Here is a 26117-nt window from a genome sequence, read left to right on the forward strand (position 1 = left end):
ATAATAAATAAAAAACAAAGTATCCATATGAAAAATTCTAGACTAAAGGCTTCTTACTAACAGTTAATTTACTGCTATCTTAAATAAGGAATTATATTAACTATCACCTTTGTTTGTGTTTTTAACAGTTTGACATGGTCAGCTTGTGTAAATCATGCTAAACTTCTCATGCAGAAAGAATCTTATTATCAATTTCCTTCAAAAAAGACACCAACTCTTTCCTGTGAACATTGTTGTATTTGTTTTGTATTTGCTGAAATACACGTACTGTACACGTACTTAATTTATGGCAATCATATTTTAGTGCTTTCCCTGTGTTTCCTTGTTCTCTTATTCAAAATGAAACAAATACTAAAACATACTGAAACATGCCTCAAAACGGGCTAATTTATAATTTTCTAAATCAGATATGAAGGAATTTTGAATGTGCTCATTAAGTACGTTTACATTAAACTGGAATGACTTTCTGAGCTACACTTTATTCTAACAAGCATTTATTTATATTCTTTCACTTTGTGAACTCACTATGGCTATGCAGATATATTTACGTCATATTAAATAAACCATCACCTTTACAATACATCAATGGATGCTGATACTGAGGCTTACAAGTGCATGGCTTATATATAACAAATGGCTTATGTAAAACACAGATAATACCTTATAACAGGTTATTTGGTGATTTTATCCTGAAAGTAGGACTAATTATTTTCTAATTGATATTGAAGATAACTCTATTTAATTGTGATTTAATAATTACATGTAGCAACATTTATTTTTAGCATTTCCAAGACCATAGCTAAAAATGTCAAAAATGGTTTGTCACAAAAAATTCCTGTTATATGGTACTTTTTAGTAATTATGTAATTTTTACAATTTCCTATTAAGCACAAATTTCTGACAGAAAAGTTTGGTTGATTTAAGCTTAGAAAAAAATGACATATACAAGGTAAGTGTACGTAGGTGTTTGATTTTTCATTGAATGTAATTCCTAAACATGGAAATAAAACAATATAAGTAAAACAAACATAGACATTTATATGCCACTGTATATTAATGATATGCAAAAAATCAATATGAGAATTCCAAATACAATACAGTGTATGTACAAATCTATTATAAGTATATAGATAAGCAAATTTACCAAAAGGTAACATTATTTACAAATGAAAGTCTTTAACTAAAAACAGAAAATATTGGTTTCATTTTGGTTCACAAGATAAAAACAGGCAAAAAGATCAGAATTATTATTATGATATTTGAAGTAAAAATTATTTCAATCAAAAGATGTAGTATATCAAATATACAGTTTTGAATGTTCATTCTTAATTTGAAATAAGTGTTTATTGAATGCAAAAAAAAAAAAATGCACACAAAAATGTTTTTAAAAAAATCATAAATAATGTCAAATCTGGGGTACATACAAATCTTAATTAGAAAAAAAATCAAAGAACATAAAATTAAATACACATGACAATCAAAAGATGTGATGTGTTAACAACATAGATATTCACTCGCAAAAGTAAGATGTGGCCATAAAAACAACATGTATTTCGGATGCTGTGCACTTAATTAAACTTCAGCTTCTAGAAATGTGTATCATAGTGTATATAAGGGTATTTTACTGAATATACAATGGAAATCTCCACATCTTCACAATATCAAGGTTTTTGTGATATCTTTCCTTTTCACAAATCCTTGACAAAAGTCACTGTTTAAAAGTTGAGCTTGTGGTTACACATGATGTAATGATTGATTATAAACCAACCAATCAGAATATCCCTTTCGTTTTTAAGTTGCCCAAAGCCATTACACATCAGTTGTGATTGTAAGGAGAAGGATTTCCAAAAATTATTCTTCAATATTTTATCAAAGATAGCTAAGTTACAAATTGTACAAATTTGGCACTTTCCATTTTAAAGGCAAGTTATATTTGTTACAAAACTTACCTACTATAAAAGCTGTTTTCTGATTGGTTCCCAGTCAAAGACCGGGAACATATGAAATAGTATTTTTTTAGCCTGACTTCTAAATGGCGAATTTTGTTGACGGTTTAAGTAGAGGAATGATATCACAAAACCTTGGCATTGTGAAGAAGCACTTTAAAATATCCCCATATTTTTTTTCTATAATAAAGAAAACAAAAAACAAAAAAAATGATTCCTTATAAAAAGTAAAAATGAATATTGTTTATTTGGATAAAATTTGAGCTGAACTATGTAAATTCTTAATATCATCTATATTGTTTTATTATGTATTATGTACATTAGTCAGAATATCACAGTAAAAGATGTTTGGTAAGTTCATACATATGTAGATGAGCAATGTTTGCCTTACACAGATCTTTATCATAAAGATCTGCAACACAAAGTACATACATATATATGTGATATTTCTCTAAGAGAAAAGCATGATTTTAGAGTCATATTTACTATTTCATTGTGGCTGGTGATGAAGATGATGAAGATGCCAATGATGAAGATGATAAAACTGATGATAAAGATGAGATGATGAAAATATCTCCACAGATCATAATCAGAAAGCAAGAGATAAATATACAGTGCAAGAAAAATAGAGAAATACACCACAAACAAAACTAGAAATAATATACAAATATAAATTAATCAGGAAATAAAAATAAAGAAAGAAAAAGAACAGATCTTTGTAGAATCATGATATTCATTAAACACTGACAAAAATAAACTTCACAGTATTAAATACCTTTGCTGAAAATGCATTACTACATGTACTTTGACATGACCAAAATAAGGTCTCTTCTAAAAGTATATATGTAAATGAAAAGTCCTTCAACAATAAATTTCAGATATTGCATGATCCATGACCAAACAGAAATTTCCGAGATCTTATCTTCCAAAAAATATACTTAAATGAGCATTTCCAGGGGTAATAGTAAATCTTGTACCTCAAATCACATGTAATTTTACACATCTATTGCAAATAAGAGTGAATTTAAAATAAGTCAATGTAAAGTGAAGAGTGAGAGTAGAATCTCCATTGAAAAAATATAGTTTTGCAAGACTTCAGCATTTGATGCTGATCTCTAAATATCCATTGAAACAGCCAATCAAATCTCCTCAAATCTTTACGTTCCACTTTGGTGCTCCTATTTTTCTTTCTCTTTATATAATACCATCTGTATCATCCTCCGTTAATAACAGTTGGCGCCCTCTATAATTCGCCCCACGCTTCTTCAACATAACGAGAATTATTCCCGCGATTATGACGATGAATATGATTCCTCCCAAAGTTCCTCCAACAATGAGAGCAGTTTCTGACGGATAAAAAAAATCAACACATTTGACATTATACACGTTCATAAGATGAACAATGTAACTTGAAGTAAAAATATGCAAATGATAAGACCAGGATTCAAAGTACCAAATGGATGAATTTCATAACAAAAATTTATGCTATGTTATTTTCCACCAATGTCTTACAAACTGCAAAAATGAAGGAACCATAACAATTTGGAGTGTTTGTTTGTGGTTTATCCTTCAAATTAATCACATTTTTTTCCCTACTTTACCCACTGACTCCGTTGTATAAAGTGTTCATTGATAAGCTGCTTACTGACTGGGGGCATGTATCAAGTTCTTTGATTGGGTACTTACTGTCTGTGGGGCCTCCAGATGAGTTGTTCCGAGGGCTTTTGTGAGGACTACTGGGCCCAAATTCAAGTGGAGGAACTATGTGCTTTGCACAGCTCTCTGTGAATTAAGTAAAAAAATCTAATTAAAAGAAAAATATGAAGGTCTTTTAAATAGGTGAAAAATACAATTGAAATTAAAATGGACTTCAATATTTGGAACACTAAAATCTTGAATAGCATCTTTAGTCCTGGCATATCAAATGAAAGTGAGTTTGAAGTCCCCCATAACTAATTTTTCAACCCATCAAGATCAAGATAATGAAGTTTGACAGCACATGCATAAATGAAATTAATAAATATACATTGTATCTACTGAAATTTTGGAAGTACAGTTTCCACATTTACATCACTCAGTTATAAGGATTACCACATGATGATTTTTAATTAGATTTCCCCATTTGTTTTAATATCTTTATAAAAAGCCTCTGTAAAAATAATGGACTTACATTTTTTTTCCATTGTTTATTCTTAAATTGACAGAAAAGTAACAACTGGACCTGAATTCCACATATCATTCTAATTTTAGTAGCCCTTGCATCAATGTGTCATAAAATTATAATTTCAGGAAGTAGAAATGTTTCATTTTAAACTTTGTTGATTTTTATGAAGCAATTAACCCAGAACACAGTAAATAACCCTAACCAGAAGTCTCTGACAAGACTGTAGCTCTACTGGATTGTATTTATAACAAAGGAAGAGAAAAGTAGCACTTGGACTTGAAACCTTGCAATAGCATTAAATAGAAGAATGATCCTTGGTTTAGTCTCTTTGCAGGAAGATTAATTGCAATCAGTCCAAAACTGAAAGAGGAGTAGCGTTTTGAAAGTATTTCTCAGAAATTTCTGTTTTTAGTAACCATGGCAACACCATTCATCAAAAACCAATACACAGAATTATGTATCTTAGTGTAGTCTACTTGTGTGCCAAGTTATTTTGAAATCAGACCAAAACTGTAGGAGGAGTACCAATTTTAAAGTATTTCAAAGAATGATATTTTTTTATTTTTAGTAACCATGGCAAAACCATTTGTGGAAATCAAAAATCTACAGAGATAAATATGTATCTTAGTGTAGTCTACTTTTGTGCCAGTATACTGAAATCTGACCAAAACTGTAGGAGGAGTAGCATTTTGAGATATTACACAGAAATTTCTATTTTATTAACCATGGCAACACTGTTCATCCAAATCAAAAACTGATTAATAAGAATATGTATCTAAGTATAGTCTACTTGTGTGTCAAGTTATATTGAAATCAGACAAAAACTGTAGGAGGAGTAGCATTTTGAAAAATTGTTTACAGATGGACAGACAGACAGACAGAGAGCTAGACAGAGATGATGTACACCATACATTAGCTCTTCTGGTCTCTGACCAGTTGAGGTAATAAAAATTGTTTTCAAATTTATTTCATTTTTTTCTGCTATTAAAGTAATTTCCAAGGATATTTTACAAAAATATTTTCTTCCCCCAATTACTTCCCTTATCAATAGTGCCTCTACATAAATTCATCTCTGAATACAAAAAAATGAACAATAATTTTTGTTAAAGATGCTAAAAAGAAATACAAAATCAAGTAATTAGTGTTTCAATAGTTAATTAAGAGGAATGAATCTGGTAAAAAAAAATATCATGCAAAAATATTCTCAGAAAAAACAATCAAAACAAAAAAATCCAAACAAAATCTGCAAAATAGAGATACATGTACAAGTTGGTATAACATTATCATGTAAATAAATGATAAAAAATTCATTATTTTAATCTTTAAAAGTATAATTTTAACTTTTAGAAGTGTTTTACCTTCGGTCTGACACAGATTGGAGTACTGACACAAAGGGTAACGAGGGGTGAAGCAGGCACACCTTCCCTGTTTGCACACTTCATTCCTTCCACATGGATTATTCATGATATCAGTCATAGAACAATTCTTTCCAAAGGAAGCTGAGTAAAGTTAAACATTTACTTATGAAAAAAACTCTTTATAAATATTGATTATCAATGAAAAGACCTTTTTTCCATTTCCATGGTTTTTTAAAAACATTATCTATTTTTCACAGCTTGATATAAAATACATTTCTATTTATCAATTCCCTAATTTCCACATAATGTCTCTAAAGGCTATGAGGATTGTTTGGAAAAATATAATCAATATCAACTTTATTATAATTAAATATAGTACAGTTGCATTTCTGCCTTCCATGTGAATATGTGATTGAATCTTTAAAGGAGGTAGTGAAAACCAAGCATTATCACTGCCAACATTTACACATATTGCACTTGAATGTACAGGGTGTGTGGCAGTATTTTAGAACTTACCAACACCTATACCTAATTTGTATGTGGTGGCATTTTAATGCCCGCCATGAACACAATACTAACTATACCTGACTTGTATGTGGTGTGTGGTGGCATTGTGGTAGTTGTGAATGGAACACCACCACCACCAGTCTTTCCTTTGCCACATTTTGGTGCCTTTGGCAGTGGTGTTTTGGTTGTTTTATTACATCTTGACACAGGTACAATATTGTCTGGTATAAGAGTAATCTTCTTATTAAAGGTACAGCCCAAGTTTGGGATACACAACTCTGTTGAGAGCTTCATCTACATAATGAAAGAAAAAAAATACATTGTGAATTTCTGAGAAACATCAAATTAAATCATATGCTTTGATACATCCTTTCTAGGCCATGGGGCTCTTAGTCAATGTGTCATTTAGATAAGAACTATCTCACTTGTCTGAATCATACAGCTAATTGTTGTGACATATTCATTGTTTAATGACAGCTGTATCTCCTTATATATATTAGGAGCATGATCTTTGAGGAGGAAAGCAAGAAATATATTCATTCCTCCTCATTTGATATATATATATATATATATATATATATATATATATATATATATATATATATATATATATATATATATATATATATATATATATATATATATATATAAAGTATGAACGAGAGGCAGGTACAGTAAAACCTGTATATTCTGACACCATACAGTCTGTTTAAATGTGAATTCTGACCTTTGCCACTCATTCCTACTCTTAGACTACTGTTTTCCATGTTCTTTACACTGTATAATCTGACATCCTGTACATGCTGACATTTTTCTGATACATGTATGTGGTCCAGTGCATGTCAGATTAGACAGGTTCTACTGTACTTATATTGGCAGATACTTACTCCTATTCTGACAGCTGTGGCATTCAGCTTCACCAAGGTGAACTCCAAATACTCACGAAGGGGAATTCCGGAAAGACTGAAAGCTGTTCAAGATTCAATAAAAAAACAGAATGTCAGATTTAACTTCAATACAACCACGCCTAAAGCCTAATACTTATTTTTTTTTTGTAAACAGACTGAAATGTTGAGAAAGATTTACACAATTGTCTTAATAATAGCCTTACACTGATTCTTGAGAGCCAGAGGGAATCGAGTATTGTGTGCGACTCGCTTAGCGAAGTTAAAGTTGAATTTATCTACGCTGATGCTAACATCCATATTGATAGGTTTGTCACAGTGGTTCATGACCATGTTCAAACAATACTGGAAAGTCCCTGTCTACAAAGGCAATAGGTCAGAAATATGCATTATGTCATGGTGTTTAACCTGCATTTACTCTTACTACAGTTTCTGTGTGTTAAAGACAACATTAGATAAAAGAAAAAAAAAAATTTATGATGCAACATTATTTCACATTATATTAATCTCACTAAGTCTTTTAAAAACATCATCCATATTTAACAAACTTCAACGTTTATCTTCTAAGAGTGCTTAACTGCTGAATACTTTATGTAAAACTGATCACTGATTTTGTAAAACATTGAGAGTGTTAAGTATACTCCTGTGTATCACTCCTTTCTGCAGGGTTGGCCGGGAAATATCAGTGGTGGGAATCACCAGTGGTTAATACCGGTATTTCCCGTCCCGGGAAATACTATAAATTTTCTCTCAATTGGGAAATATTGGGAAATACTGGGAAATACAAAGTTTAAATTTATTATTTCTTTAATTTATTCAATCTTAAACCAAATTCAGAAATAAAATAAACATAAAAACAGAAGATGAATAATTTTGAATATGTCTCAAACTGCAATTTAACATATTCAGAGTAATCACTACTCCAGGTCCCCTACCCATAAGCATTCTGAAGCAGTACACATTTCCCTGGCTGTATGAAATATATGGAGATAACGAACAGTAACCAAGCTCAAAAGTCCATTATACAATACAAAATAGGAGCAGAGCAAACACGTACCTCCAAACATCAGAGGTGGGTTCAGGTGCCATTGAGGAGTGAGCATCCCCTGCCGACCGGTCACACCCGCCGTGTGCTCCTTGTCATGATCGGGAAATAACGGAAAAATCCGTTGACAATTCAGTGTGTAAATAATGGCCTAACAATTAGTATGAAACGAAAAAAAAAACCCAGGGATCTAAATGGGTTCATTTCATGGCCCTTTATAGACTACATCTGCCTCAAGCATGAAACAAATGACACTGATGTCTAGTCCATGAATATACTGTGTTATGATTATATAAATATAAAATACATGGTTACTGTCTTGAAATATAAGCGATATTTGGGCGAGGGTAAGAAAACGTCATAGAGGGCGAGGCTTGCCGAGCCCTCTATCACGTTTTCGACCCGAGCCCAAATATCGCTTATATTTCAAGACAGTATCGATGTATTTTGTTTATCCTGCAACATATTTTTACATGACCTTCAAAACGAGCTATTTTCAATCGATTTAGGTACATCTCTGCAGTTGAATCTAAGATGCCATGGCGTAAACATTGCAATATTCATGATGTCACAATGCTTTTAGAATGTCGGAATACATGCACAAGGCTTTATTAGGGCAGTGACCGAATAAAGCTTTGGTTTATTAGGTTACCTTTATATGGTCAATGCAAGGGGTAGTTGCAGGATAAAATGAATAACTTGGAAACCAGAAATTTTTTAATCAGGGACAGTGATACCAGGTAGATATCTTAGCCAATAAGGTGTACTTCATGTTTATATCCCTACAAATATGATTAAAATTATTATGAAATATGCAGCTATTTCATATTTCCCAGCATTTCCCAGGAAATACCAGTAATTCCAGGTAATTACTAGTATTTCCCACCATTCTGGGAAATATGAGTATTTCCCACTTTTTTGCCAACCCTGCCTTTCTGAGATGAGTTTGATCACTTAGTATGAGGATATTTAAGCACAGAGTTAGAGTTTGGAAAAAAGTTTTGTTGCCAGAGCTGATCTATATTAGGAGGCAAGGGGAATAACTCTGACGGAAACATATATCATCTGAAAACTATCCATACTGATATGAATACCTTCCCTCTTACTTACTAATGCATTGCTGAACCTTCCCTCACAGTCCAGCTGTTCGCACTTCTCTGGATGGTATTTACACATAAACCTCACCCCACCATCTCTCACAGGCTGACGCCCACTGCCAGCATTAAAGGTGTCTACATACTGTTTCCATAGGGGACAGGCTGGATCCGTGGCAGCAGTTGTTGACAATGCCAGGCCTACAACAAAAATATATAATATATTACATTTTCAACAGTGAAATAGATGTCTCTATATGAGTGAAAAATTCTTTAACTGGATGTAAAACAACATACAATTAATCAATCAACAGTGAGATACTGTGGTTTATTCATTGAATAAAAAAAGTTATATTCTATCACAGTGTGAAAGGATACCAAAGTTATATTCTGTCACAGTGTGAAAGATATCTAAGTAAGTAGAATATAATTTCTGGCCTGTAATAAAGTTGAGATAGTCACTAAACCATCTTGACAGAGATTACAAATGCAAATTTCTTCCCAAATATGTTGCTAAAATCTGTTGCAATGTTTTCAATCTCACAAATGCTAAGCTATGACATCTCAACTGCTGAACTATGACACTGTGTTAAGAAAAGACAGAGGCAAAGAGAAAATCAAGGAAAATGTAATAAACAGAAAATTCAATGTTTTGTAGTTGGATATGGAATTTACATGATTTATTTCACTAGTGAGACAGGATTTTTAGATATTTTCACTTGTGCTTCGCACTTGTGAAAATATAAAAAAAAATCCTGTCCCACTTGTGAAATTAATTCCATATCCAAGTACAAAACATTGAATATCCTCTATATATTCATCATCAAAGGATATGGTTTAGAATGAGCAAATCACAGTGGTATAAATCATCATGTCATGCAAATATAGTTCTAATTAGTACCATACCAGTGAAACCGAATAGGGACTTAAGATTTTCTCATTGTCTGTCTGTCCGTCTGTCTAGTTGTCCCTCAATCTGTCTGTCAGTCTGTCCCAGTGGAATAATCTAGATAAAACTTCCCATCAATATTTAGTATTTACTCCTCTGGAAGAAATTTCACTCTGGTTTTTAGATTATCTCCTTTCATTAATAGATGTATTTGAACATGTTGAATCCACTGGCAGGTAGATTTTCCAAACACTTAGAATAAAAGTAAGTATTTGAAGTTCATTATCTAGAACACAATTTAAGGCATTATCTCTAATACCAGGGATAATTACTTATTAGGATTGTTACAGACTGTCCACAGAAATATTGGTACGAGTTAATTGTTCAAGTCCGTGGAAGGCAAGGCTGTAAGAAGTGTTTTGTTTTGTCAAGAGACAAACAAACCTATCCAGATCAATTACAATTAAACATTTTTAAGTGTGAAAATAGCACTCATATGATTTTTTTTTCTTTTAAGTTGAATGACATTTTTTACCATATTGCCTTCCAAATTTTGCAACTCCGCCACCCAAAGAAATACTGAAGGCATACAGGCACATGATGATTGTTCTCCAATGACTTGAGTGTCATTCTAGTCAGAGGCAAAACAACTAAAGTGCATTGGTAGTCCCAACCACTTACTCTTTTTGTTATATACCCTGTTTATCTCGAATCCTGGGATATTTCAAAGTTTAATCCTGCATGGTCCTGTTCCGTTCAAGATATTTATATGACCGATTAGCTAGGGGTGTCCACACTGTGGCTCGAACCTACAACCCTCAGATTTAAAATCCAACGCTCTACCGACTGAGCTAAAGGGTTAACCCACTAGCTAGTGCTAGTAGGAGCGTAGCCTCACTATATACAACACATAGCCACTTTTAACTCTGTTACATTTAAATGAGGTTTGAATGTATATAGTACAAGACATACTTGTAAGACTACCTTATGAAATCCAAATTTGTATAAAGAAAATAAATCTTTAAACTTTACATTTAACCAACGAGGAGAAAAATGCTTTGGGCCAAATCATCATTCAAATCAATACTATAGCCAAAAGGCCCTAAAAATGTGTTGATTCAATACCCATAATTTATGCAATCAAAATTTTGTTTTGGCAAGAACTACACATCTATCGGGTTTGATTATCACATGCACCAACTGACATGTATGAAAAGGTGTATGACATGAAACAAAAAAATCAGTTGCGCAATGTAAATAATCATATGATTTTGAGGCAAGTGCACGTGTACTAACATTATTCAATCATCTCGGTCTTCTATTTCTTGCACTTTGAAATAATTAGGCCTAGTGTATGTCACAACTATATCGGTTAAGAATATAATAGACAGTGTTTATGGGAGTCTACAAGCATTACCTAGCACAAGACACAAGTGTGTTATCATGATTTTCTTCCGCCTTCCGTAAAATATTCACGGGAACTGTTTTCGTTTCAGTGACTGCTTGTTTTCATGCTTCGCAGAGAATAGCATTTCTTTAGTGATTAGCTAAAATACCACGATGTATAAATTAATATATGCTTTTCACTTGAAAATTGTATATTCATTTGTAATAAAAAGAATTAATATACACATTTTTATACTTCAGCAAATTACTAGGAAACGTTTCAGTGTATTAGAAGTTATTTTTGTCCAATGAAATTGCTCGCAGAAAATGTCTCCGTATTTATGACGGATGATGACAGAAGAAAGCACGGTTGGACGACAACGGAAGATGGATCTAGTTCAGAGGTAAAGATCATTTTCTCCAAACCTTGAGTGATAAATGAGTTCTGATAAACATTAACTTTCTATTCGTTTTAATCAGCGAATCTTCGTGAGTGACGTGGAAACGTGTGCGACGAACAGCTGATAATTAGAGTCTTTATTTGTATGCAAATTTTTATTACCCTTGTCATGTCCAACGTATTCAGTAATTGAAACTGAAGGTGCGTGTCATTTTTCAGTCTGTGGTTGATTTAAAACGTACTGAGCATGATGACATATTTGTTACAATTGAAAGAGAGTTAAATAATGCAAAATAAAAAAAATATATTTATAGAATAGAAAAAAAAATGGTCTGTCTATTTAGAATACTGAACTGTATCCACATGGTATCAACATGATCAAGTCATGAATCCATTCTTACTGTTGACCCAAAACACAGGTGCCTGGATCTTGATATAACAATATGTGTGACACCTAGTTATTCATATGTATATTAAGTATCATGCATATCATCTTCGCTAGCTAAGGATTTTTGGTCCACTCCGCTCCCTTAGGTTAGCTAAGATGCCTCTAGGGCTGTGTCAATATATTGATATATCGATACATATCAATATTCAAGAATGTATCATATTGGAAAAATAACTTGCAATACGTATCGGGTAGCCAGACTTAAGCCGAAAAATGTTAGGTGTTAATTGAACCCTGAAGGTGTATGGAATACAACCCCATGGGTAAATCCCTGTACAACCTTGACTGAATCTGGATAAATAATTTAAAAGAGAACTTGATGTTTTTCTTTCATTTTTAGGCCATGTAGTGTTGATGACTCCTTTGAATTCATAGACTTTCCAGAAACAGAGAACAAAACCAAAGATGCCTCCCAGGGGCCCCAACCTGAAAACTGTGTCAGTTGTGCCACATCAAACCAAAATTCTGTAAATATCTCTAGTCAAAAAACAACAGACAGCATCTCAAGAAATGGTTGTGAAAAACGTGAACATTCTAGTCAACAGAGTAATGTGCCAACTTCAGAGAAGTCTGACAAATTAGAGCAAGACATTGCATCATATTCTTCATGTTCTTGTAACCAATCATGCTCAAGCCATAACCATAACTCAAAGAACCAATCACCTTCCTTGTCACAAGAAAGTGAGAATGAAGGTGACCAATCAGAATGTATGTGTTCAGACAATGAAACTACTACAAGAGGGAGACTAGGCTCCTATGCAGGCAAAAAACCACATTTTTTAAAAGTAAACTCAAAAGCCCTCCCCACTGACGACAATGAGTCACTACCAACTCCCGTAAAAAGGAGAGGTGATCCATTATCTCGCGAGACATTTGAGAAACTTTTTGACAAAGATGGTAGACTTGTTGATGAACACGCTTTTAGGAAGTGCATATTCATGGGTGGGGTGGAGCCAGACCTTCGTAAACAAGCTTGGCAGTTTCTCTTCGGTCTATATCCCTGTACGTCCACTACTAGAGAGCGGGAGGAGCTACTTCTAGATTACATCATGAAGTATCATGAAATGAAATCACGCTGGAAAACCATGTTGGTCCTGAATGCCCACCCTGGGGCTACGCTGCTACAGCAAGGACTGGTGGCTCGCTACCAGATAGAGGACCAGAACAATACGATTAGAAGCCCAGACCACAGCCCTGGGGACCACATCTCAGAGTTTGAAATGATGGAAAAGATGTTAATGGATGGGAAAATGAAGGCGGAGAAGCCGGACTTTAAGGTCCTGTCCAGGAATTTTGACATTGATGTATCATCTCCAGAGATGCAACAGAAAATCGACTTCATGAAAATTCAGGCTCAGGTATAGTGTATATTTCGTAATGCTGTAGGGATGTTTTCATGCTTCTATTAATTAAATGATTTTTTTTTGTTCTTGAAGGTAGTTTTGTCTTGGAAAATTTACAAAAGCTTTTAATCTATTTATTAAGAATTGATGATAAAAATAAACGATTTTCTTGTAATTTAATGCCTCTATTATTGAGATGATTGTGATACATGTTATATAATATAAAATATAAGGAACATAGTCATACAATGGCCTATACATCATGTTAGACACTTTTAAAGTACACTCTACTACAATATTTGCCCTCTTGTGGAGTTTTACAGATAAAATTTAAAATGGCATACATGACAGCCTTGAGAGTATGTACAGAGCTAATCCTTGTTAATAATCACTTCCGTTTTTCCAAGTACATTTTATCATTTTGAAAGAAGTTGTTAATATATATTTGAAGCATTTCCTTAATTCATAGAGGAAACTCTTCAAATTCAATGATTTTTAAATTGATACACTAATTGAACTCACATGTTACTATTTTAATTTTTTATAAACCAGTAATTATACTGTTATTAATTAGATATTTAAATCTCAAAGAAGGCATCAAACAATGATTAGTACATAGTATGTCATAAACAGATCTATCTTTGTCCCTTAATTAATAAAACAAAACCATAATTTATCACAACTCTAAAACGGAACAGCTGATAAAAATTAGATACAGGATACATGTCCTCTGTATTCATGATATTGTGTTTTGATGTTTTTGTTTGATACAGTATGTACAATAAATGAAACATTTCATTTTTGACAGTATGGGAATTGTGTATTTATTCACAATGAGCATTTAGTACACTTACTTAATTATGAGTGTGTAAATCATAGGTTGGAATCATGAATTAACGTCCACGGTTCTTTCTTTCTTTTATAAACTTAAGATGATGTTTCTGTTTGAAAGATAATTCACAATTTACAAAATGTATTTTAATGTAATAGATCTAGAAATAATGTACACAGATTATGTCACACAAAACTCTTTGAGAATCAGTGCACCCTGCTGAAAGGTTAACTGGCAAGCATGCTGACAGGAATTTCGTATAATGGAAAACCTCTGTCTAATGTTTTGATATTTATTTATTTACAATAACACAGTTTTTTGGTTTTACTTTTATAGGTGTATGTGAACAGACAGAAGATAAGCGTAAAAAACTTGTTGGACCATCTGCGAGTCATTGACAAGGACGTTCCACGTACAGATAGAGACTTAGATTACTTCAAGTCAGTGCACGATTAACACTGAGAAATTATTTGATTCAAATTGATTTGTACTCTCATGAATAGATAAAAACAAAAAAAAAATGTCAAGGTCAATTAAGTAATTGATATAATGAATCCAATACATTCATATACATGTTATTCAATGTGTTCATAATAAAATTTCTTCAAATGGAAAGCATACTTGTTAAGATGGAAAAAAGGGTCTTATTGAGAGCTTGTAGTTTCTTTGATCATGATGATACATATATATGTAACTGGACAATGTTTCATGTTTGAAATTCATTAATTTTTGCTTTTATTGTAGGGGTACAATGAATCCAAACTTGACAGTATTACGCAACATCCTGTTGACATTCGTGGCTTTCCACCCACAAATTGGATATGCTCAGGGAATGAATGATATTCTAGCCCAGTTTCTGGTCGTTTTTGACTCAGAGGTCAGTTATTTTTTCTTACCTGTTCTGTTTTCACCTTAAACTTCTTCTGTATCCCTCACTGAACTCTTTATGCACTGATTTTCCAAGTTTTGTTTCGTGCAAAATCAAAAAATGATGATTTCTATTTCCATTTACTTGTCTTAATTAAAACATAGTTATCAAATGAATGTTATATTCTCAAAGTATTGGTGATGTCAATTTCAGTAGGATCCTATATATGCATGCTTATTTTAGATAGCATATTTGAAATGAATTTTGAACATTCCATTGGATTGCAATCAGTCTTATTGTACATATATGTATAATTTTTTAGTGTATAATATTCTGTTAATTAAGTGTGCTGCAGTCAAACAATATGTTTTGAGTATTTCCCTTTTGATAATTACTGCTAGTTATCATAAATAAACAGACACGAAAAAATTGGCAAAGATTAAAGGATAATAGAGGCAAGAAAAAGCTCTTAACATTTGAAGTCCAGACAGATGATATATTCAGAATGCATCAAGTCAAAAAATCATATTTATTTTCCCTGTATTAGGTAGAGGCTTATTGGTGCTTCAGAAATTACCTACAGAAAATTCAGCACGAGTTTACAGAGGAGGGAATGGTCAGCAAAATAGGTAAGTTACTCTGTTACTATTGTTTTGTAATAAACGAAGAATTAGTAACTTAAATATTGTAATACTTTGATCAAAGATTAATTTATCTGTCACCATTGTCATACTGTAAACAAAGATCAGTAACTCTGTCACCATTGTAATACTGTGAACAAAGATTCTATGTCTATTGTAATACTCAGAATAAAATTCAGTAACTCTTGCCATTAAAATACTGTAAACAAAGATCAGTAACTTTGTCACCATTTTAATACTTTCCTTTTACCCAGGTAATACTAATAAGGGAATTTACATGTATGTCACCCTCTGGGAACATTTTTCAAGGGTGATTAAATCTTCATATCTCCCTCACTACTGTGTAGTAATTGTGAAATGTCTACTGTGAAAGTGGAAATTTTAACAACATGGAAACATTGACGAAAATTTACAAATAACTAAACATCGTCAAAGTTTCCACTTGTCATCTTTCACATTCTTGTTAAAGAGCTCTCAGGCTGTTAAATGTTATTAGATTGTCAAAGTTTTCACTTGCCATATTTCTAATATATCAAAATTGTCACACTTTCAACCATTTACAGTATTCTTGAAATGTAAAATTTAATTGATCTGTTGCAGAGTTGGTTGTATTACTCCTACAAGAGATGGATCCTGCTTTGTTAGAGCATTTAAAGGCCAATGATCTCGGAGACTTGCTCTTCTGCCATAGGTAAACAACTTAGTACATACGGAACAAGACTATATAAAGTAACAGGATATCACATACATGAGACAGTGTGAGATACACATTAGCAGAGCTCCAGATAATTTTTTACCTCAAAGTGTATTTACTCCCTGATTTTCAAATCAATGCAGATTTTGCTTTTCAGCAAAATAATCAAAGAGTATTTTGTTAATCTATTTCTCTTTTAACATCTAATGTTGGACAGTGATCAGAAATGGCGGCGAGAATGTTCGAGTAACCGCCGTATTACGTTTTCAGCAAGATTTTTAGCTTGCTATCGAAAAAAGTGTTTTTGAAAGAGGAATGTATAAAAAAAAAAAAAAAAGGACAGTTTCTGCATTTATCAATTAGGTCAGGGACCTATATACTATATACCTAGTATATAGGTCCCTGATAAGGTTAATGAAATTTAAAAATTGTCAGCTTTTTGCTATAACTGACAAACATTTCGTTTTTTTTTTACCAGAAAGACCATACGATAGGCAAAGTTACCAGGGGCACACTGAATTTCATTTAAGATTAGGCCTATATCGAGCGTAGCAAAATATCCAGCCCCGTTGTTTTCCATTTTGTTTGTTTGTTTGTTTTTTAAATCAAAAATATATATTTAGGTTTTGCAATATAAATTGTTGGCATCGAGGTAAAAGTTTTAGAGTTACTCCCGTTTGCATTAAAAGTTCGTGTGGTGCTATTTATAGCACAGGAGCATGTGAAAGGCAAAAAAGCAATATTATTTTCATACCATTAATAAAAGTTGTCGGCGGACTTTAGATGATATTATTGCTACAGAAAAAGCTAAATAAACAAGAACTGTTTAATAAACAGTGATAAAGAATAAATTATACACCATGCATGTTTTTGCCCAATTTTGACAATATCGACCTGTACGCGTCAAGAAAAAATTTGGATGTTATATGAACAGTGGAAATCTGTGATTTTTTAGACAAAGTACAAGTATTTAATATTCAAATCTTTCTCTCGAACTCTATATCGGCCTAGGTTATTCCCAATACGCTTAATCAAAATTTCCTTTTGATAAAAATTCAAACACTGAGCTGACTTCAATTCACATAATTAGTTAACATCCAATCCGTCGTACGCAGTACTTTCGTAGCGTAATGCATATTTATGATTCCTAATGCGTAATTGTATGCCCTGTTTTAATTTTAATGCGTATTTTGAAAAATTCAATGCATATTTCTGCAAATACGCACCTTATCTGGAGCTCTGATTAGACACGGCAGAACACATATAAATACAGTTGAACTTTTGTATCTCAAACATTGATATCTCGAATACCATGGATATGTCTAAGTGATTTGGAAGTCCCAACCACTTATTCATTAAGTATTTTACCTGGGATATCTTGAATCCTTGGATATTTTGAATTTTTTTCTTAGTCCCTTTGACTTTGAGATAGTGAAGTTTGACTGTATGTGCTTAAATTAAATTGAAATATACACATTAGGTACTGAAAAGCACATACTTAAAGGGTTTTTATCACATATCTAAATTTCTTAAAAATAAAACACTATAATTATATTCTTGAAACATATAATTATCGTTTAATTATGAAATAATGTTGAAAACGGCCGTAATTAGACGATAAAACGCCCATAATATAGGGCCCTCGAAGTGAAAATCTCCACTAATTAGATAGGGGTCACGTGGTACTGAAATGTCATAGGTGTCAATGGTCAAAAGAACTTATAAAGCTTATCGTAAGAAAAAATATATTGAATAGATTTTTACACTAAATTAAAAGAATACACAGTATGGCCGGTTGAAATTTTGACATCAACTATATTCCTTTGGTTATGGACGGTCAATCTTTTAGGTATGAACGTATAGCAGAGAGAAATAACCCGAAAATATGCCAACAATTGGAGAGAGGTCACCGAAGACGAAGCCTTTGACAACTCGGGACTTCAACTAAATAGCACGAATTACTAAAGTTTAACTTCATAAACATTTATAAATATGAGAATTTTAAATTCTCCTTCATTATTATTTTAATTAATTATAAATAATGTATATCTTCTATCTGTTCTAGCAGTGAATATCATGTACTAGAAATGACACTTCTTCAATGGCGCCGTACGCCATTAAGAAGTTCACAACATTCTTACAGTAACTATATTCTGTGCGACTTTTTAAAAATGCATGTTTGACATTTCTAAATTTTTTTTAAAGTATCTGTCCTTAATGTATTTTATAGAACAGAAAAAAAATCGTGATCGATCGGGCAAAAATGATTGTTCTGAATGGAGATAAACCATGTAAACGCCATCGCATTTGCAGAGAAAGGCTCCCCTTTCAGGCTCTCAACCAAGTCCAGGAAATGTGGGGAAAAATTCTTTCTAAAACCTTTCATTTTTGTGCACCACTAAGCCATAAATTATACCTTACAAGCTGTCAATTATTCAATTATCACTTAATTATTTTTTCTAACAGGTTTAATAGACACAACAAATGAGCCGTTTTGTATACACAATAAGTACTTCACTTGACCAGGATTGACACCTATGACATCAGAGCAATGGCGCGTAACATCGGCGATCAAAATGTGCATATTGAGAAATTCAAACTTTGAATCGCTGAAACATCAAAAATATTAGTTTTCAAACAAAGATTTTGAAATATATGATTTTAATAGCATGTAAACTTTGTCATATCAAAAAATTTTGAGACGTGATAAAAACCCTTTAAATTACAGTATAGCACACCGAGGCTTTCGAAAAGATAAAAAAGAGGCTGTACGTTTACAAAAAATAGGAGGTACCTTGTTGTAGCGATTTTAATTAAAAATGTCATCAGATTCTCCTTCAACAATTATTTTTGGAGGTACATTCATGATTTTAGCTGGGTAAAAGTACAGGGTATCAGTAGTTGAAAGGCCTGGCACACTTAGCACAGGACAGTTTCTCTGAAATACACACCTAAAGGGCAGGTTACAGTGGCTGCAACGTTATTGTTGACAACCTACACGAACGATCACGTTATACGAACGATTCCTCACGATTAACGCACGATAAAATCTGTTACACGAACGATCCTTCATGCACACGATTCTACATATTACATGATCTTACACGATTGCTAACGCAAATGCATGATTCTTCACGCAAAATAGTTCAAATTCTTTAGGAATGGATATTTTCAAAACGACGTAAGGCTTAACACTTATTTTAGATTTCAAATAATTATTGATATTATTTCATCGACTTTGAAAACTGAAAAAAAAATATAAATAAATATTTCAGGAACTAAATACATGTAAAACTTACTAATTATTTTAGATTACAAATAATTATTTACATAATTCTCCGACTTAAGAAAACCGATTTTTTTCGTTCTATCAGAAGATGTACATGTAGGTGGACAGTGAGTTTTGATTGAATTGGATTTCATAATATGCAGAAAGTGATAAGTTTGGGGAAAAAATGGCATGAAAATGAATTAAATTATAAGTTATATCCATGTTTCCATTTGTGAATCTCTAAAATCAACAATTATTTTACAAAACATTTATTTGCAGAAATTATAAAAATAATTAAAAGTAAGCTTCAGAGATAAACACTGATAAACGAAACCCCGACAATAATGTCGTGTATGTGTACATTCGCCAACTAAATATTTATGTAAGCATTGAGAATTGTTTATTTATTTATTTGTAAAAATATCTATTTTTGATCTATTGATTTTAGAAATATCTTGACCATAATTAGCAGTAAACATAATTAACATCAGAGAAAAAATCCTTAAACATCAAAGTACTGTTTATCACAAAAAATGACGCTATTTGACGAGAACATAATATTGTATGACTTATTGAATTGCTTATTTCCAAGCGATAATTAGTTTGTTCTGCTTTCAGTTATGTAAATTGCGCTTCATTTATTTTTTTGGATTGAAAAAAAACAACAGACAAGCGAAATGGTTGTATAATAAATAACATTCCGATAAAAACTTACAAAACGAAATTTACACGTTTCTTAACGCATGATCATGCACGATTAAAACCGCAAAAGATTGAGTCTGATACACGCACGATCTCGCACATTACATGAATGATCATGCACGTTACATGAACGATTCTACAAGATTGGTTTGTCAACAATAACCTTGCAGCCACTGTAACACACACTCACAAGTTACAGATAAAAAAGCACACAAGTGGAAGGTATTCACACACAAGGTACAGGAAACTACATGAAATCTCTTGTATTTGAATACATATTACATATGTATAACTTTTGCATAGTTAAATCATTGATAAATTACAAATAACTATGATAACCATCCATAAACTTGTTTTTTTCATTATTTGGCACAGTGGTTTCTTTGGCATTTTTTTTTTGAGTCGGCTCGCGGAGCGAGCTACTCCTTGTTAACACAGCTGTAAAAATTGCCACAACTGTTAAAATTATCACTCATTCATCAAGGTGATTCATACGCCAAATACGATAGTTCTAGCAAAAAATGCTTTTGTTTGAGTGACTGCATAAACTTAAGAGGTATAAATAGTGTAAAATTTCATATTGTTACATTATTTATGTCTTTTGTGTTTTTTTCAAGAAAAAGTCAATTAAATATCTGAACAATTTACAATTACTGTGTATGAATATATGTGCAATTAGTTAGGCGGATCTAATCTTCCCATCTGAAGTTTATTTATCATTGACCTAGATTATTTACTCATTTACTGCAGCTAGTGTGCTTGAAAAATCTATTTTTAGAATCCAGGTTTGCAGTGTGAACCATTGACCTAATTACTCCATAACACTGACAACTGCAGCTAGTGTGCTTAAATTTATTTTTAGAATCCAGGCATGCAGTGCTGCTTTACACAATAATGTCGATAAATAGGCCAACAATGTAAAATTTTCTAAGATAATCATGGTGATGTTATTTACAGGTACTTTGGTCTTGGTTTATAAATATATGCATCTTTTTCAAATATTAGATTATTAGTTACTTAACATAAACATAATCATAATGCTTATTACAGTAAAACTGATATAGTTAGGCGGATCTAAAAAAAAATTACCCATAGATGTCTATTTTTTTTTTTTTTTTTTCCATTTCTGTTGGTTGTTTCTTAGAGATTGTTGAGCTTATGTTTATATGCTAAAATTGTTTTCACTGTTATTTTTTCTCCTTTTTGGTTTAAAATGATTTTCCCTCCCCCTTTTTTCACTTTATTGTAGTTTTTTGTTTCTTAATGGAACACTGAGATCTTTTTAGAGTTAGGATAATTATGATTAAAAAATTCTGAAGTGAAGTCTTTTTAATAATTCAGTTGACTTAGAAAGGTGGGAGATAAACCCTTAACCTTTATTTACTTTTGGAGGTGTGGGATATATTGAGACCCTTTCAAATTTAAGCAGATGTATTCAGATTCCTATTCAAAATTTTTGTCACATTGTGTAAACTTATTTATGTATTTACAAACCCAGACTTTAAATAAATTACAGAAATCCCATGTGAGGTGGCATTGAAGCCCTTAATTTTTTAATTGAACGTACATATTCAATCTCTTTGATGCAATATAAACTGAATATAAGGTATGATGTCCAGTTGTATGAAAAAGCTCATTAAACTCGAGCGAGTCGACTCGCAGGCCCTTCAGGCCTTTGATTTATTAAGATCTAAACATTGTCAAATTTTTAATAAATTTTGGTCTTATTTTTACATTTTTACATATGTGTATTACCTCATTAAAAAATATATGAATTTGACATTTTTGTGAGCAGAGAGACTCGATGCAATTATGAAAAAATAAAATTGTTGCAAAGAAAAAGTGATTAACACTACATGACAGAAAAACCTAAAGTAAGGAAAATACACCTTAAGTCAGTTCTAATTTTAGAGAAACACTCATTGTTTAAACTTAAACATGCTTCAAATACAAGAAAACATACACCCAAGTAATCAGTTAATGTGCATAGAAATTTATATGTATGTACAACAAATAAAGATGTGCACTATAACTCAATCTCCATATCTCGGCAGCATTAAACAAGTATTAGAACATGTCTACTTGTGATAATTCATTATTTTTATATTTATATATGGCAGATGGCTGTTGCTGGGTTTTAAGCGAGAGTTCAGCTTCATGGAGTCTCTTAGATGTTTTGAGATATTGAGCAGTCACCATCTCGAGCTCACATCAATGGAGGCAGAGAAAACTCGGAGACAGGAACTCAAGCGAGAGTTTGAGAGTCAAGGTTAGACATCAAGGTTAAAGGTTCATTGTAATGAAGGGTTATAATCTTAGATTTTGGTTTTAAGTTTCAATCTAAAAATAGACTGTTTGCTCTAAAATCAACCATATATCCCTTTGGACCTTTAAGTATCATTTTTTGTCTTGCAATTGAGAATAGTTATGTCTCGATGGATTTACACTCTTAAATCATCCAATTGAGGATTTTCATATTTAAGGTGGTGTGTCCAGATCTTCTCTTCCCTCTGACGTTGAGTGCCAGTACACCTTTGACCTCTTCATGTGTGTCGCCTTACTACAGGAATGTAGGCCCCAGCTGATGGAATGTACAGACACAGCAGCTGTGTACTCTGTCATTAATAGGTAAAGGGCAGAAGTGTTCTGAATGGACACCTTGTATATATAAAGGACAAGAACAGATAGGTTCAGAAATAATTACTTTACAGAAACAGAAAAAGTAAATAGGGGGTTGCAATTAGAATCTTGTTCTGAATACACAAATGCGAGTACATTTAGAAATTGGGGGGGGGGGGTTATTTTGTCAAAGAAATGGGGATGGGAGGCTGGTTCTGAATGTGAACCTACTTAATTATGCTTATATGCTTAAAACAACAACAACAAAAAAACTCATAATGAGAAAAGTTATTTGAAATGTTTGTCACACTCTTATAGGGCTTTTTAGTTACACAAACATGTATGCTTGTCTTAATTAGAGGAAAAATACTGTTTTAGATTTTCTTGGAAGACTTAATAATTGTTAATTAAGTGTATGAATTTGTCAAAATTTTCAAAAATAAAAGAGGTATATCACACCTAGATATCTTAAGACTAAATTAATTAAATATTTTGTGACAGTTTGAAGATAAACCTTGATGAGATCCTGTTGAAGTCCGCTGGTCTGTTCTATATGTACTGTAAGAAGAGCGTGGAGGAAAGCTTTCTGATGGTGGACCCTCCTGTGGGCAGCAGGACCCCCACAAATAAACGCAGAGTCAAGTCGGATGTGTAGGGAATCGGTCAGTCCAAGCAGAGGGCAAGGGTGGAACACACAGCTAGGGCCAGGATGACAAGTATCAGTAGAAAGGAAGGGCAAAACCTGTTCCTGTTTGTGAATTGCTATGGTTAGACCAATATCTGGTTGAAATTTGAGTGACTAAAACCTTTTATAGTAAGGTTTAAAATCATTCAACTTTTTTGTTCACTGGTGCATCTTGTTTATTGCCAAAACTTATTTATTTAATGAGAGGGTATCTTGGTACTTTTAAATATGTTGCATTGAATGTCAAAAGAAATAACCTGTAAGGCTTATAAATAGCTTTCTTTTGTGGTAATATGCAGAGTTTGTTAACCTTTTATGTTGGTTAATGACAAAATATTCCCACTAATAACCCAATATTATTGAATTTAAGTCAATGTTGTTTATGTACATAATTTTAAGATAATTGTTATAAACTTGTGTACCTGTTCCACAAAAAACCCAAGCTGCAGTATTTCAGAGAGAACTAAAAATATGTAATTTTATTATCTTGATGGAAAAGGGAAAAAAGTCTGGAATTATTTATTCCAGTTGTCTTTCAGTGACTGTATCAATATACTTTGAGGGTGGGTTATTTGTATTACTAAGACTGTTACAGTCTATGCCTGACAAATATATGATAATACATTTTTTTTTCTAAATACTATGTTAAGTCTTTTTTCGTCAAATGTATTTTACAATTTTTTTTTTTATAAATGTAAAATATTCTGAAAAATTTGAGACTGTACAATTCCTTAGTGGTGGCATCTCTAAATTTTGAACTGAATGATGTGAAAATTATGATTGCTTGACTTCTCTTTTTCAAAAGTTTTTATTATTATTTTTTCATATTGAAAAAAACTCTGTATTTTAAATCTATGATTAGGTAGGTAACTAAGAATTTTAGATATTTTCATATTTGTTTTTCATATTTCAAAGAAAACGAAAACAAATCTTCAGATATTCATTTCTATAATAATTTTACTTTAAAAAAGTAATGTTAAGGTTGCCAAACAGAAATATTAGTACTCAATGTTTTGATGAGCAATGTGAATTTAATATTAAAAATGTAAATGTAGATGTGTAATATTTACACATAAATATGTAGTTTTGCATATAAATTATTTCCCTTTAACTGTTATGTTTTACATAATTATGCAATACATTTTTGTTTGACATTCATCAAAAACCAAAATATAGATACCTTAATATTTACATTGTAAACAATTGAATTTGTTGATTGTTGAATGCATTTATGAGAGTTTATGTTATCACCTTTGAAAATCATCATAAGAACTTTATTTTGCCATTTTTAAATGTATATCTTCTCAATGAAAATCTATGAATAACGTCATATTTTTGCATGTTAATCATGTGTCTTTGTGAATCATGTTAAAGCTAGTATTAGCATGATTTGGAATGAGTATTGAACAAAACCGAAATGTGAATAAGGAGTTGTTGCAAACATGATGAAGATGCTTGCTTCAAGTGCTGTATTTTAGTACAAACAACATTTAGAATTTGGCAAGATCTTTTGGTCAGGATTAAACCTGAGGGCAAATTATTAAATTGCTTCAAAATTTTGACATATATATTGTTGATTCACGTAAATTCACAATCTTAAGCAGATTGCATCTATGGACAGGATGTTTTGTCAAGATGGCTACTTTTGACACAATTTATTAACATTATGAATCACATTGTGGGATTTCTCAGTTCTGGATTTGGTTTCTTGTGTATAGATGTGTATGTTTGTAGCAAATTACATTTGTACCGCTGTCTTTCAATGTTCAGAGATTATTTTATGTTTTATTATAAATGAATCTGTTGATAAGTTTATGATGCTCGTAATGGTATAATCAGAGATGTTAAACATGTTCTTAATTAATAAAGCAATTTTCAGAATTATTTCTGTAGTCTGCATTCTATGTTGACAACATTTGTATAAAACAAACATTTTAAACTGGGTTTTCATGGGTAAAAAACCCACTTATTGAACTTTGTCATTTTTTGCAAAGTATTGCATATAGGTTACATCATTTGTCCAGATAGCTTTTACAGTTTTCAAGAAGGGAACTTTTTTTGACAGATCAATTGTACAAATATCACAGATCTGAATATTATTAGACTTAGACATTTTCTTGCCAAACATTGTATAAAGTGTACCTTAATTGTCCAGATAACTCTTTGTACAGTTTTCAAGATGAGATTTCTTACTTTGCAGATCAATCATGCATATATCAAATATGTGCATAGTTCTTGGATTTTGTTTTTCGATTATTTGTGAGAAAAATACTAGCTGTTCAAATTTGTCAATTTTTTTGCAAAATACTGTATATAGGGT

The 26117-nt window shown here is 32.0% G+C and overlaps 2 protein-coding genes across 2 annotated transcripts; one reads left to right on the plus strand and one right to left on the minus strand.

Annotated features, from left to right (window-relative positions):
• Window positions 1-1311: 1311 nt before the first annotated feature.
• LOC133198991 (uncharacterized) lies at window positions 1312-11407 on the minus strand. Its single transcript, XM_061334891.1, has 8 exons — window positions 11326-11407; window positions 9036-9220; window positions 7087-7240; window positions 6863-6945; window positions 6053-6269; window positions 5469-5609; window positions 3633-3728; window positions 1312-3292 (listed from the first exon to the last, which is right to left on the minus strand). The coding sequence occupies exons 1-8, from the start codon at window positions 11351-11353 to the stop codon at window positions 3141-3143; spliced, it is 1056 nt and encodes a 351-aa protein (XP_061190875.1). The 5' UTR covers window positions 11354-11407; the 3' UTR covers window positions 1312-3140.
• A 243-nt stretch (window positions 11408-11650) lies between these two features.
• Window positions 11651-25018, plus strand: LOC133198990 (uncharacterized). Its single transcript, XM_061334890.1, has 9 exons — window positions 11651-11698; window positions 12483-13500; window positions 14654-14757; window positions 15062-15194; window positions 15733-15814; window positions 16427-16517; window positions 22614-22762; window positions 22977-23121; window positions 23614-25018. Exons 1-9 carry the CDS (start codon window positions 11682-11684, stop codon window positions 23765-23767), a joined length of 1893 nt encoding a protein of 630 aa, XP_061190874.1. The 5' UTR covers window positions 11651-11681; the 3' UTR covers window positions 23768-25018.
• The last annotated feature ends 1099 nt before the right edge of the window (window positions 25019-26117 follow it).

Source organism: Saccostrea echinata, unplaced genomic scaffold (genome assembly GCF_033153115.1).
Source record: "Saccostrea echinata isolate AGI-Se365-2 ecotype Australia unplaced genomic scaffold, CSIRO_AGI_Sech_v1 ptg000033l, whole genome shotgun sequence".
Lineage (NCBI taxonomy): Eukaryota > Metazoa > Mollusca > Bivalvia > Ostreida > Ostreidae > Saccostrea > Saccostrea echinata.

Coding starts and splice junctions, on each gene's coding strand:
- LOC133198990 (XM_061334890.1), top strand. Junction 14,758..15,061: donor AGAGACTTAGATTACTTCAA/GTCAGTGCACGA, acceptor CTTTTATTGTAG/GGGTACAATGAATCCAAACT. Junction 15,195..15,732: donor TGGTCGTTTTTGACTCAGAG/GTCAGTTATTTT, acceptor TCCCTGTATTAG/GTAGAGGCTTATTGGTGCTT.
- LOC133198991 (XM_061334891.1), bottom strand. CDS start 11,353: ATGATAACACACTTGTGTCTTGTGCTAG. Junction 6,270..6,862: donor CCACAGCTGTCAGAATAGGA/GTAAGTATCTGC, acceptor TTCATTATGTAG/ATGAAGCTCTCAACAGAGTT. Junction 3,729..5,468: donor CAATCTGTGTCAGACCGAAG/GTAAAACACTTC, acceptor CTTAATTCACAG/AGAGCTGTGCAAAGCACATA.